This window comes from Panthera pardus, unplaced genomic scaffold, assembly GCF_024362965.1.
Source record: "Panthera pardus isolate Hobbes unplaced genomic scaffold, ASM2436296v1 HiC_scaffold_6, whole genome shotgun sequence".
NCBI lineage: Eukaryota > Metazoa > Chordata > Mammalia > Carnivora > Felidae > Panthera > Panthera pardus.
Genome location: NW_026526991.1, coordinates 31550289 through 31564571, shown reverse-complemented (window position 1 = coordinate 31564571; position 14283 = coordinate 31550289). Strand labels below are relative to the sequence as shown.

General features: G+C 33.8%; 1 protein-coding gene across 7 annotated transcripts in view; it reads right to left on the bottom strand.

The window, feature by feature from the left end:
- Nucleotides 1-14283, bottom strand: part of CEP290 (centrosomal protein 290) — a 91797-nt gene that overhangs the window by 53954 nt on the left and 23560 nt on the right. For all 7 annotated transcript variants that reach the window (XR_002079106.2, XR_008419658.1, XR_008419660.1 and 4 more), the window contains 8 exons: nt 13825-13937; nt 12189-12273; nt 11494-11633; nt 7280-7444; nt 6763-6912; nt 4606-4721; nt 3250-3352; nt 2929-3159 (listed from right to left, as the gene is read on the bottom strand). Coding sequence is in view for 1 of the 7 variants with exons in the window: in XM_019446374.2 (XP_019301919.2) it covers nt 2929-3159; nt 3250-3352; nt 4606-4721; nt 6763-6912; nt 7280-7444; nt 11494-11633; nt 12189-12273; nt 13825-13937 (1103 nt within the window). In the remaining 6 variants the exon portion in view is untranslated. The remainder of the gene's footprint in view (nt 1-2928; nt 3160-3249; nt 3353-4605; nt 4722-6762; nt 6913-7279; nt 7445-11493; nt 11634-12188; nt 12274-13824; nt 13938-14283) is intronic.

Sequence of the window (14283 nt, the reverse complement as noted above, 5' to 3'; positions counted from 1 at the left end):
GAAGGATAGCAATGAGGGAGAAATATTTGTGGTAGTGCTTCATGTCTCATTTTGATAGCTTCTTTTCATTTAAGTAAGTACACATAATTCTACCTTACTCTTAGAATCTGATTTCACACATTCTTTGTGTGGGGAGGGGTTTCCTATTTCCCATCTCCTAAAAATATCCAATTTTCAGCTTTCCAATTGTTGTGTACTATCTCCCCAAATCCAGGTCGAATAGTCAGGTTGAACAGAAGAACATTCTAGTTCTTTTTTCCCCTTCTATCTCACACACTCACTATATTTGCAATACTTCAGGAAAGCACAAAAGTAAAAAACAAGTACATTTCTTAAGACTCAAAATGTCCTGGAGCACCTGGGTGGCTCAGTTGGTTCAGCGTCTGACTTCTGCTCCGGTTATCATCTCACAGTTCGTGAGTTCGAGCCCTGCATTGGGCTCTGTGCTGACAGCTCAGAACCTGGAGCCTGCTTCGGATTCTGTGTCTCCCCCTCTCTTTGCCCCCCCCCCCCCACTCGCTCACGCACTCTCTCTTTCTCCCTCTCTCAAAATAAACACTAAAAAATTTTTTTAAAAAGACTCAAAATGTCCTTATCACATGTCCAAATAAAAACAGCTTTAATTATTCAACAAGTTCCTTTTTGCCTCAGGATTCAGCTTTAAGATCATATTGAAAGTAAGTTTGTTAGCATGACAATTTCACTTATTACTATCCTTAAAAGGAACTCAACTTCATTTTAATTTTACTTTGAACGCTTATGCGTTTATATGATCCTATGTAAATTTGGATATGTAAACTGAACTTGTACATGCTTAAAATAAGCTATATAAGACAAGATGTAAAGCAAGGTGTAGAAGAGTACACACAGCATGCAGCTTCTTATGTCTGTTAATATCTTCGAAAAGAAACATTAAAAAGATGATCAGTTACCTGTAGCAGTTAGGGCAGAATGGAGTCAAAGGTACAGGGACAGAAGTAAGATTTCTCTGACTACATGTTTAAAAGATGCAAATGTTTCATATATTCAAATCAATTTTAAAAAAGAAACTAAAAGTAACTATGAGTTTGAAGACAAATGCAAAACAAATGAGCCTAATTATACATCAAATTTATAGTATAACCTCAAAAGGAGGAGAATTATTTCAAGTTACTGTAGAATATATTACCTTGACTATACATCCTATTGAAAGATATTCTAAGGAAAATAAGAAGTATAAGGAAATTAAAATTTTTTTTAGGTTTATTTATTTATTTTGAGAAAGAGACAGAGTGAGCAGGGGAGGGGCTGAGAGAGAGGGAGGGAGAGAATCCCAAGCAGGCTCCTCACTGTCAGCACAGAGCCTGATGTGGGGCCTGCACTCACAAAATCGTGAGATCATGCCCTGAGCCAAAACCAAGAGTTGGATGCTTAACAGACTGAGCCACCCAGGCACCCCAAGAACTATAAAGATATTTTAAACTAAATCTGGTAGCACTGCTGTTGTCACTGCTAATACCAATGCAAGATTATCTTCAAATTAATGTGTAAATATTACAGAATAATTATTTTAATATTAATAACAGATTTCCATGTAAGAAAAAAGTAAGGGCTCCCATTGGCGCCTGGGTGGCTCAGTCGGTTGAGCATCCGACTTCGGCTCAGGTCATGATCTCAGTTTGTGGGTTCAAGCCCCGCATCAGGCTCTGTGCTGACTGCTTGCTCAGAGCCTGGAGCCTGCTTCAGATTCTGTCTCCTTCTCTCTCTGCCCCTCCCCCGCTCACGCTTTGTCTCACTCTGTTTCTCAAAAATAAATAAAATGTAAAAAAAAAAAAAATTTAAAGGGCTCCCATTGGCCAAAATGAAGACAAATAATGACTAAGTGTGTTAGTCTGTAATGATACTGAAAGAAGAGAAAGATGGGGAAGTCGGGCAAACAGGTAGAAGAAGCAGAGTCTATCAACTCTGATTTCTGAAGACTAGTCATTAAAAGGAAAGGAGGAAGCTTTTGTCTTGCCTTTCTAGTAGGAACTATACTTCAAAATAACCGAATAGGCTGGGCTAATGAAGAAAAGCTCTATATTTTATAAAAGAATATCTGCTAATAAGTGTAGAAAGTATAATATAACTAGAAAAATAATGTTTGCAACTCTAATGAAATAACTGAGTCAGGTAACAACAATCATCAGTGGATGCTAAACCCATTATGAGCACTAACAAAGAATTGGTTATTTGCATGGACCAAAATATCACCAGTTAACTAAATCACTTTATAATAGAGATATATGGCTGTCTCCCCCTTAAGATAATAATCACTCACTAAACACGGGACTACCAGACATTCCATCTCTTGAAGTGATGCAATATAAATAATTACTTCTAAAGTACAAAGCATTACTGATGGAGTATTCTTGTCAAAAAACGTTTAATCTGACATAAACAAGGCTTCAAAGCTTTTAGTAAATAACAAACAGAGGAACAAACAAAATTACAAAAGAAAATAATCACGAATCTTCAACATTTTTCACAAAGAGAAAAAAAAAAACAGGGGAGATTCTATGAATATTGAAGACATGAAAAAAAATAAAGGCTTATGAATGTAATACCCAAATACATCACAGGGTCCTTAACTGGATCCTGGGATAACGGAGGAAATGTGAATATGGTCGGGACATTAGATAATGTGAGGCAATTATTGCCAATTTTGTTAGATGTGATAAAGTTTGTGGTTATGTAAACAAAAAAAGGCTTTTTTAGAAATGCACACTAAAATATTTAGGGAAGAAATGTCTACAATTTATTCCTACAAAAAACAGATGAAACAATTATGGCAGAATGTTAATAGATGTTAACTATTAATCCAGGAGATGGCTGTTCATTGTATGATCCTCTCTTCCTCATAACTGAAAGTTTTCATAGAGTAAAAAAAAAAAAAAAAATCAGATGTACCTTAAATCGTTGCAAACGTCCAATTTTTTCACCAACTTCAGCTTCCATTGATATCAATTCATTCTTCTGTTTCCCGTTTTCTTTCCTAAGCTGTCGCTCCAATTCTACTAAAGTAGTATATTGTCTTATGAGTGACTTTTCATTCACTTGTAAGACTGTAATTTTTCTACTATATTCTGAAAGTGTTTTTTTCATTTCATCCGAATCCATCTGAAGAGCACTAAGCAAATTCTGCACAAAGACACGTTTACATTACTTAGTGAACGTAGCTATCTTAATTTGTACAATAGTATATATTGATTTTGAAGGGTTTTTACTCACATTATATTCTTTTACTTTTATAGCACCTTGTTGGATTTGATCCTCAAGTTTTTTCTTTTCCTCTTTCATTGTTTCAGATTCTGTTTTCCACGTCTCCTTTTCACTTAAAATAAAAAATGACAATATAATACACCTAATACTTACAGAAAAAGATAACTTTAAATTATGGAAATTTAAAGTTTTCATGAAATAACAGACATCATAGCTACTGGTATCCGATAACAGAATAACTCAAAATTCCATTCCAAAAGGATTTAGCCTGTAAGTTATATTTTTATTAAATAAATGCAGTGTAAAGAAATTATCAAGTTACTTTCATTATTCCATGAATCACAACTCTACAACTGTTACAATATAACAAATGATGATGGATCTTATAAACAATTTATTGAAAACAGAAAATAGGAAAATAATCAACACTCCAAAGTAATTCTGGAAATCAGGTCTCAATTTTCAGACCCTAGTCTTAAGCTTCAGTGTTAATTTAAATACTTGCAAAATATAGAATACAGACATTATTAGAAATCATTTGACTTAAAAGGTAAGATACTGCTGCCCACCCAAGAGACATTCCAGTCACCAGAAATCCAGTCAGCATAAACAAATTACAGTGACATCGTTCATTCTCTTTGCCACTGAATAGTTTGGACTTGAACATAGGACTCGGACAGCTCATTGGCCCAACTCTGGCTAAAGTGATCTGAGTCAAAATCTGCTCTGCTAGAAGACTTTGGAAAAAATGTTTTATCTAAAAATGAAAAGTCATGTGGAAAAAAAATTGCCTCTTCTTCAGCGGGCATGACTCCATCTTTCTTGAACTCCTGCATCTGTTTTATAAACTATAATAGGAGATAATAACAACCCCTAAACATGACCTACCCTATAATTAGCTTTGGGTTTCTTGTTAGATCACATAATAATTACCCTTCATGTTTAAATCACCTTTGCTCAGGTATTCTAATGACTAATAAGAAAATTTTTCTGTTGATACAGATGAAATAGTAGAGATACGGAGAAATGTAATAGTCTCAATGGATATATATCAATAATGCTGACAGTGATGATGAAGAATGATGCTAACAGCTGACATTTACAAAATATTCATGTGCCAGGACATTTACCAAATGCTCATATCTGAGCATTTCTATGTAACAATTTAATTAAATTTTATAACAACCCTATGAAAAAGGCATTACTATCTCAGAAATTTATAGATAAGGAAACTAAGACATAAAGTAGGAGGAAAGAGGTATGAGGGAAGGGTAAAACAAAATATCTAAGTATTCCCTTACATTAGTTTCATCATTAATAAGAACATACTGCAACCAAATTATAAAGTTTTGTTAACATTTATACCTTAGATATTCTTTATATAATAAACTCTGTTGATGACGAATTACTGCAAATTTTCTGTTATAGTCCTCAAGAGAATCTTCTAAATTTTTTAATTTATTTTCTTTATATTCTAGTTCCTAAAAATTGGTTTAGAAATAAGGATTAAAAAAGAATAAGAATATATTTTATATTTGAAAGTATAAATTCATAATCTGACAAGATTACAGAAAAATATATAGAAGAGAATAGTTACCAAATCCATTAGCAGCTCAGATAATTTCTATACTATTTTGAATATCTTAGTTTAAGGCATATGGAATGAGGCAATATGTTTAAAAAGAAGTACTATAAAATTGGTAACATTATTTTTATCATATTTGTTAGTTTCCGTAACCATATAAATTATCAGATACAATGGCTACAAACTTACCTCCAGTCCACTCAGCCTCACAGACCCTTTTGTGAACTTAACTGTTCATGCCTCTATTCAAATGTCCTTTCCAATTATTTCATTTTATAAATGAAGAAAGAGACTTGGAAAGATTAGCTTAACATTAAAAAACTCATCACCACTACACTTGGTAATCATTTCTAAGCATATATAATATGGCAAACTTGGTGTCAGATGCTATATTTACATGCAGATCGAACACCTGAAATCAGGTCATGACTCTAAAGGCTTTGGCTATGTCCATCACTCCTAGGTATGGGAGTCCAAGTACCTGTTTTGCCACTATGAACAGGTTTTCAGAGTCCCAATACGTGCTCCCTAATCTACCACAATACCTCTCATATGTTTTTTTTTCTATAAAGATAAAAAAAAAATGAATTTCATCTCAAGCAACATGACAATACTGTCATTACTTGTTGACAGTGTCCTACACTGCAGGAGAATAAGTTATAAAGTGCTAAGGGGTGCCTGGGTGGCTCAGTTGGTTAAGCATCTGACTCTTGATTTCAGCTCAGATCATGATCTCACAGTTCATGAGTTCCAGCCCCATGTCGGGCTCCTCACTGACAGCATGGAGCCTGCTTGGGATTCTCTCTCTCCTGCTCTCTCTGCCCCTTCTCTACTCCCCGTCTCTCTCAAAATAAATAAACTTAAAAAAATTTGCTAAAGTTATAAACTTAGAAGTAGTAATATAACATGCACTATAAAGTAATGTTCTAATAAGTGGTAAGGTTGTCCCTCCCTGACTTAGATAACACACAAATTCTAATTTTCAAAAAAAGATTAATTTCCAAACACAGAAACAAGTATTTGATAATCAGAACTCAAGTACAGTTACAAATGGATCATCTAGGAGATGGAAACAGTAGTGCTTATAATCAAAAATGTATTTTCATTTATTTCAAATACATTTTTGTAATTATATTTCCTTAAAAATTTTTTAACATTTATTTATTTTTGAGAGACAGAGAGTGCAAGTGTGAGCAGGGGAGGGGCAAAGAGGGAGACAGAGGATCTGAAGCAGGCTCTGTGCTGTGTGCATACAGCCTGATGCAGGGCTTGAACTCAAAAACCATGAGATCATGACCTGAGCTGAAACCAAGAGTTGGACGGTCAATCCAGGCACCCCTATAATTATATTTTTAATGAACATAATGTTATGGGTATTTACACTTCAAATGAAATAATGAAAAGCACCTCTCATTAGGCCATTCACAATGACCACAATATAGACAGCAAAAATGACAAACAGGGCAAGCACTTCCCTTCCTAATTCACTAATGGATTAACTAACACTTTACAAGATAAAGGGAAGAAAAACATTAAAGACAATTGGGTTTAAAACCTTTTTCTTGTAGTTAACACAAAAAAGGAACAATTCTAATCATTTCACCAAAAAGCTCTGTCAAGACTTTATTCACTTGAATTGCTTATCCAACCAACACTAAATAAAAGGTCTCCCCTTAATTATACACTACTACTTTGGCTGCTGCATGTTATTCTACTATCATATATTTCATATGACCTGTATGTGCACAAGATATGTCAACATGCTTCTCATGCAGATGAAGAATAAATTTCTTTTATTTACAAATTCCATTTAATATCAAAATCTATAAAAATATACCTCAATGCTAATATTCTAAGAACTCAAAAGAATGTATGAAGACTAAATTAAAAACATATTATCAATTACTTTTGTTATTCACATGCAAAATTTTTACTACCTGTAAGATACGTATTAAATATTCATTTTGAGAATTAATAATGTTGGCACTAGATGGTGCTATCTCATCAGGTAAGTCTACTCCTTTAAAAACAACATTTGATCCTTCTGATTGCCTTAAAAGAATGGCTTCTTTTTCGAGATGATCAATCTGGAAAGACAGAGTTCAGAAATGAGAAACACATCTCTTACACCCAAAGACAAATTTAAAAGCAGTAACTTATACTTCGTACAGAATTATTTTTAAAAAGGAACTGTATGAATGCCCTACCAGGCATTAATTAAATTATACTTTCAAATTCTATTTAGAAACCCAGGCAGAGACTTAGAATTTTTGTATTCTTTTTTATTATAAAAGTAGTTATTTCCCACTTAATTAAGAAAACTCCAAAAAGGAGTTTTCTTATTGTTGAATTAATTTAAGAGGCATTTTCTCAGTGATTTTAAAAAAATTAAGTTTCATATTAAGCCTATGTTCATAATGCTTAGCATTTTCTATTATTTAAGAAAAGTTTTACCTTTAAATTTGCTTTTGCCAACTGCTGAGAATAATTTATAGCCTCCTTCCGAGATTCCCTGAGCTCCTGTCTTAATTCTTCATTCCTTCCAGTAAGTTGATCAACTTGGGCTTTCAAATGCAGATTTGCATCAAAGATTCCTTCTGCATTCTTTGATTCTATAGCCTAACATATTTAGATTATATTGAAGAAATGTGAAGCAAAATACTGAAATCATCATTTAAAAAATTACCCGTAAATAAAATTCACATTTAAGCATTTTACTGTTCCCACTGCCAGGTATAACAAAATATGCTAAATCCATTTATTTAGGAATCTAAATTTACAAAACTCTAGATTAACTTACATAAGCTTTACCAAGCATAGTAATTACCTCATTAAAACAATTAACAAACATTTACCTAATTTTAGTAGAGTGGTAGACTGGAAAAACTGGAAGGGAATAAGAGGACTAGGGTTCAAATCCTAACCAATCTCTTACTAGCTCAGCAGTGAATTAAATTCTTTATACCTTACTTTCCTTATCTCTAAAGAGGTAATGTTAGATCTGTCTGCTTCACAAAGTTTTTATACAGTCAAGATGAGATAACTTATATGCAAATACTTTGAAACTATGCAGCACCCGTAAAGAACGAGCAAAAGAATAAAATAGTTACATTTAATTAAATGACTTTTTATTGCTTCCTCTCCACACAGTTGAAGCACAGATGATAAAAATGCTAAGTATGGTAACAGAGTATTATCTAAGAGTGTTGGATAAACAAAAATAACATGTCAAATAGTAAAATATTTTCCAAGAGGCTGCACTGGTCCTAATTCTCCAACAATGGCACACATAAATATACATATACCCCATACACATCTATACAGTACATACATATAAATATATTTGCATTTTAAAGAAACTAGGGGCGCCTGGGTGGCTGAGTTGGTTAAGCATCTGACTCTTGATTTCGGCTCAGGTCATGATCTCACGATTCAGGATAAATTTGAGATAAATAAACTTAAAAAAATAAAAATAAAAAAATAAACTATACATAACAAAACTGCTAATTGCAAAGTAAAGCTTCACAAAGGAAGGCAGAAGACAAGGAAGGTTAAGATGAGTAAAACCAAGTGCAATCTCCTGCTCAGGAGGGTGATCCAGAGTTTAATTTGCGGCAGTAGTTTTATAAAAGCAAGCCTTTATCCCAAGGAGATCAGAGAAGGCCTTACAGAAATAAGTTAATACTAATTCAAAAGTTATACTAGGAAGACAGAAGTAGGTGCAAGGAGGTATTGTGACAGACGACAAGGTAGTCTAGTTAACTGTCTTGCTGACAAATAGCACCATGTTGTACATGGCCTCTTAGTAAAATGAGGCCAAAATAGATGGTAATTAGAGGCACTGAAGAATATCCTGTGGCTATAGAAAGTGACATAAAGTACATAATGCAGAGATATCTAACATATCACTGATTCTGAAGATTTCTTACAGCAGGTAAGGTCATGTGAATTGCACAGAGGGCATACCAATCAGAAAAAAGAATGACAACCCAGGATAGAAGCAGATGAAATCTCTGGAAGTAGGGGTCCTGAGAAGACCAGAAGCTGCGAACTGAAATAGACGAAATTAGGATTTCCTGGGCTATTTGTTCTGTTTGTATTTGGTTACTAAGTAGAGCTTCCCTCAGAAAACAGTTTGATCTTAGGGGCGCCTGGGTGGCTCACTCAGTTGAGCGTCCAACTCTTGATTTCAGCTCAGGTCACGATCTGGGGGTTTGTGAATTCAAGGTCTGAAATGGACTCTGCACTGGCAGAGGAATTCTGTCCTAATCCCTCTCTCTCTGCCCCTCCCCTGCTCCAACACTTTCATTCTCTCTAAAAATAAGTAAATAAACATTAAAAAGATCATGACCTAAGCTGAAATTAAGAGTTGGACACTTAATCAAATGAAACACCCAGACGCCCCTTAAATATTAAGAATTTAAAATGTGTATTTTATTCAAGTTTATGTAACACTCATTAATACCGTAGAATTCTCCAATCTCTACATAGTAAATATAAATAGTTTATTATTTGATAGCTAACATTCCTGTAGCAATGTGTAAGCACTGGAATATTTAAAATATTCTTACTACATTCTATTATACTTCTAAGTTTGTGGTATAAGGTCCTAAAAGACCCATGCTTAACAAGTTAATACAAAAAACAACTATTTAAAGGTTCTGGAGATAAAACTTGGAAGACAGAACCAATGAAAAGTGAATATTCCTTTTGTGGGGGGGAAGGGGATGGTGTGGGGTGGGCAGGCTTCGTTGTAGTGACCTGTGATCTTTCTGGCTGAGAAAACCAGAGATGGAGCCCAAAGTCATAGGAAAGTGAGATGGGAATTCCAGAAAGAAAATAACCAGCCAAAGGGAACTCCAAATTCTGTTTAAAAAGTCTCACAAGTCTCAGGCTGATGTTTGAAACAAAAATGGAGATGATAGAGGAAAATATCAGTGACCTGTGACCTTGGCCACAGCAACTTCTTACTCAACAGGTCTCTGGAGGCAAGGGAAGCAAAAGCAAAAATGAACTATTGGGCCTCATCAAGGTAAAAAGCTTCTACACAGCGAAGGAAACAATCAGCAAAACTAAACAGCAACCAACGGAATGGGAGAAGATATTTGCAAATGACATGTCATATAAAAGGTTAGTATCCAAAATCCAAAGAGTTAGTTACCAAACTCAACACCCAAAAACAAATTCTTCACCCCAGTAAAGAAATGGGCAAAAGACATAAAGAGACACTTTTCCAAAGAAGACATCCAGATGGCTAACAGACACATGAAAAAATGTTCAATATCACTCATTAGGGAAATACATATTAAAATCACAATGAGATACCACCTCACACCAGTCAGAATGGCTAAAATTAACAACTCAGGCAATAATAGACGCTGGTGAGGATGCGGAGAAAGAGGATCTCTTTGCACTGCTGGTGGGAATGCAAACAGGTGCAGCCACTCTGCACAACAGTATGCAGGTTCCTCAAAAAATTAAAAATAGAACTACCCTACAGCCCAGCACTACTAGATATATATCCAAGGGATACAGGTGTGCTGTTTTGAAGGGGCACATGCACCCCAATGTTTATAGCAGCACTACTGACAATAGCCAAAGTATGGAAAGAGCCCAAATGTCCATCGATGGATGAATGGATAAAGAAGATGTGGTGTGTATATATATGTGTGTACGTATGTATATATATACACATATATACATACGCACACACATATATACGTATATATACATACATACATATACACACAATGGAGTATTACTCAGCAATCAAAAAGAATGGAATCTTGCCATTTGCAAACAATGTAGATGGAACTAAAGGGTATTATGCTAAGTGAAATAAGTCAGAGAAAAACAAATACCGTATGACTTCACTAGTGCAATTAAAGATATAAAACAGATGAACATAAGGGAAGGAGGACAAAAATAATATAAAAACAGGGAGAGGGACAAAATATATAAGAGACTCTTAAATACAAAGAACAAACTGAGGGTTGCTGAAGGGGCTGCGGGAGAGGGGGATGGGCTAAATGGGTAAGGGGCATTAAAGAAGACACCCGTTGGAATGAGTACTGGGTGTTATACATAGGGAATGAATCACTGGAATCTACTCCTGAAATCATTTTTGCACTATATGCTAACTAACTGGGATGTAAATTAAAAGTAAATAAGTAAATAAATTTTTAAAAAAAGATACGTAGCAATCACCCAATCAGGAGAAGATACATAATTAGAAGAAAAAATGAACAAAGCCTCAAAAACCTATGAGACAATATCAAAAGGTCTAATGTGTCACTGGAGTCCCAGAGACAATGGGGCAGAAAAAATATTGTAGAAATAAAGTGGAAAACTTTCCAATTGTGACAAATGGCATAAGTAAACAGATTCAAGAAGCTCAGCAAACCCCAAACATACACATACATACATAGATGTATGTGCACACTCACATACCTACCCACATACCAAGGCACATTATAGTAAAACTAGTGAAAACCAAATAAAAGAGGAAATTTTCAAAGCAACCTGAGAAAAACCACATGTAACAAACAGGAGAATAATGACTCTAATGACCATAAATATCTCATCATAAACCATGAAGACCGGAGAACAGTGGAACAACATCTTAAAAATACGAAACAACAAAACAAAACTAACATGAAAAAACTTACGTTAACTAGTCTTTCAAGACTAGGAATAATTAGAGATGTTTCCCCTTTAACATCAGGATCTTTCTGCATTTCTTTAATAGCTTGCAATATTTCTTTCATACCTTCTTCCAGTTGCTTATTTTCTTCAACTAATTCTTTTACTAAAAGGACATATTTTTCTCATTCAGTGACTACCTTCTTCACAATTTATGCTATTCTATACAAATAACAAATATTTCATATACAGAAAAAATACCCATTTGGAAATACAAATGTAAATAAATGTAAAAACTTTTTTAACTAAAATCCAATGTGTGAATAGTTGAGTTAAATGATATACCTTATTAAATTACATGCACATATATATAAATATATACATATTTATATTTCATAGTTGAAAGAAAGAAGTCATGAACATACTTTGCCTTCACTTTATTAAAAATCTTTTAAATTTGTTTTTCTCACTTAACTTTTATTGGACAACAAAAAAACTGACTTATTTGTCATTACAAAAAATCCAGATTAATAACTTTCTCTGACAACGAATAGAGCAAGGCAAACCAAACAGATGAATGAGACAGAAGTCTATGTATTATGGAGACAATAAAGGTTAAAAACAGACTAGAAAACAGAGAATGTATTAAAATCCTTTTAGATCCATGGTTTTCAGTATAGGATAAATAAGTACCGAAAAATAAGAGATAATAGTAACTCACATTTATTCTGAAATTTGGTTATTACTGTTCTACCTCTTTCTAAATCTCTTTCCTTTTCAATTAGTTCTCTTGAAAGAAATTCATTCTGTAAAGAACATAAAGAATAAAATTTATTTATTTATTTTTTTTTACAAACTATCCCAATAGTTTATAGTTTCCAAGTTAAGAAAATTTGATCAGCTGAGGTGTAACACACAAGAAACAAGCTATAGAAACCTAGCAGCAGTAATAAAAATAAAATCTGAAAGGTAAAACAGATGGTGATCCCCGCCCCTACAACAAAAGGGAGAAAAATATAATGGAAGTTTTTGTCTTTAGTACCACAATCTACTCTTTTAATGGTCTGTCTTTATACTACCTGTTCTGTCTGGCTTCTATGACGTTCAAGCTCTATTTCTGCATTTCTATTCTGTGCTTCCTTGATCAATAAATCCTGTGCTAGCACTTCATTCTAAAGAAATAATAAATTAGGCAAGTCAATGATTTCATATCAAATTTACTGCATTTTTAGATTTTTTAAAAACGAATGTGTGTGTATAAATTAGTGTTACACGCAAACAAAAAATTCTTATTATAATTATTATTTTATAGAACTTTGTTAGAGAAGCCATTAAAAAGGCATTAATAAAAAAATGATCCCAGGAATGTAATTTGGAGGAAAGCTCACCTGAGATCTAAGAAATACTAGTTCTCTCTGTAGCTGTTCTATAAGATTTTCAAGTGGATCTATCTGAGGTGATTTTGATTGTGCAGTAATAGGCACAGGATCTGGAAGATTAACTTCAAGTTCACTTTTCAAAACCTCTGTCTGTAAAGGTACTTCACTCTTTCTTATACCTTCTTTCAAACTGGTATCAGCATATTTTATCTGGGTATGAACCTGTTCATCTTCTGCTGTTGCTACTTGTGATTTTTCCATGTCAGCCCTATTATCATGAATTTGTTCACAAACTATCACAGATTTTTGCCTAAGTGATAACTTCTCCATCAAGTCGGAAGCTGTTGATAGGGCTTGTAAAGATGAACCGTTTTGTGTGAAACTAGTTTTCTCAAGAACCTGATGGCTTCTAGACACATTCTTCATGGAGTTGTCAGAAAGAGTATAAGTAGTCATCTATTTCTTCATGGCTCTTCCTACTAAAGGTAATGACTAATGATTCTAGATTTCTTAAAGATTGTAGACATGGTGCTTTAAAAATCTCCTTTATTGTAATCATTTCTGGAGGTGAATTATTATCTGTTACTTGTACGGATGAAGAATGTTTAGTTAAAGAGACCAAAGGATCCACTTCACTTTCTACACTATGTTGAATTTCAGATAACATTCTTGATAATGATCCTATGGTGACATTCTCTTCTGGCCCATTCTGATATAACTGTGGAATACTGAATGAAGGTCTCCTATGCAGCAGCTCTATTTCATCTGAACTCATAATCTATATTCAGAGTAAATAAGGTCTCATTAATCTTTGGATTAACAGGTTATTTAAATTTTAAAAAGTTTCATTTTATTTTTTATTTAACAACTACAAAAAGATGCAATGTCCAAAATAAAATATGGGAGGCAGAAATGAAAGCACTGATAATAACATTTTTCTTCGTTCTCTTTGCCATAACAACACTTTATACTGTTTACCTTTAATTGTGTTTCACTTATATTTTTGAGGCTTGCAAAATCAAATTTCCTTTCTCCTACTCTATTTTCTTGAGAAAAGTTTTCAGTTAGGTTTAGGTCCTCAATGGTTAATCCTACACATAAAAGAATTAACAAATTAGAAACATAAAAGAGTTCTCCATTATTCCAATCCTTTAATTCTTAAAAAGTAAAATCAAGTTCTAACTCAAACAAAAGAATTATTTCCAAAATCCTTGATCCACATGTAGCCTATACCACTTTCTAATCTAGCTTATTTCTTTTAATTCTTCTTTTTAAGTTTATTTATTTTGTGAGAGAGTGTGTGCCAGTGGGGAAGGGGCAGAGAGAGAGGCAGAGAGAATCCTAAGCAGTCCCTAAGCTGTCAGTGCAGAGCTCAAGAACTGTGGGACTCTATCTCAAGAACTGTGTGATCACGACCTGAGCCAAGATCAAGAGTCA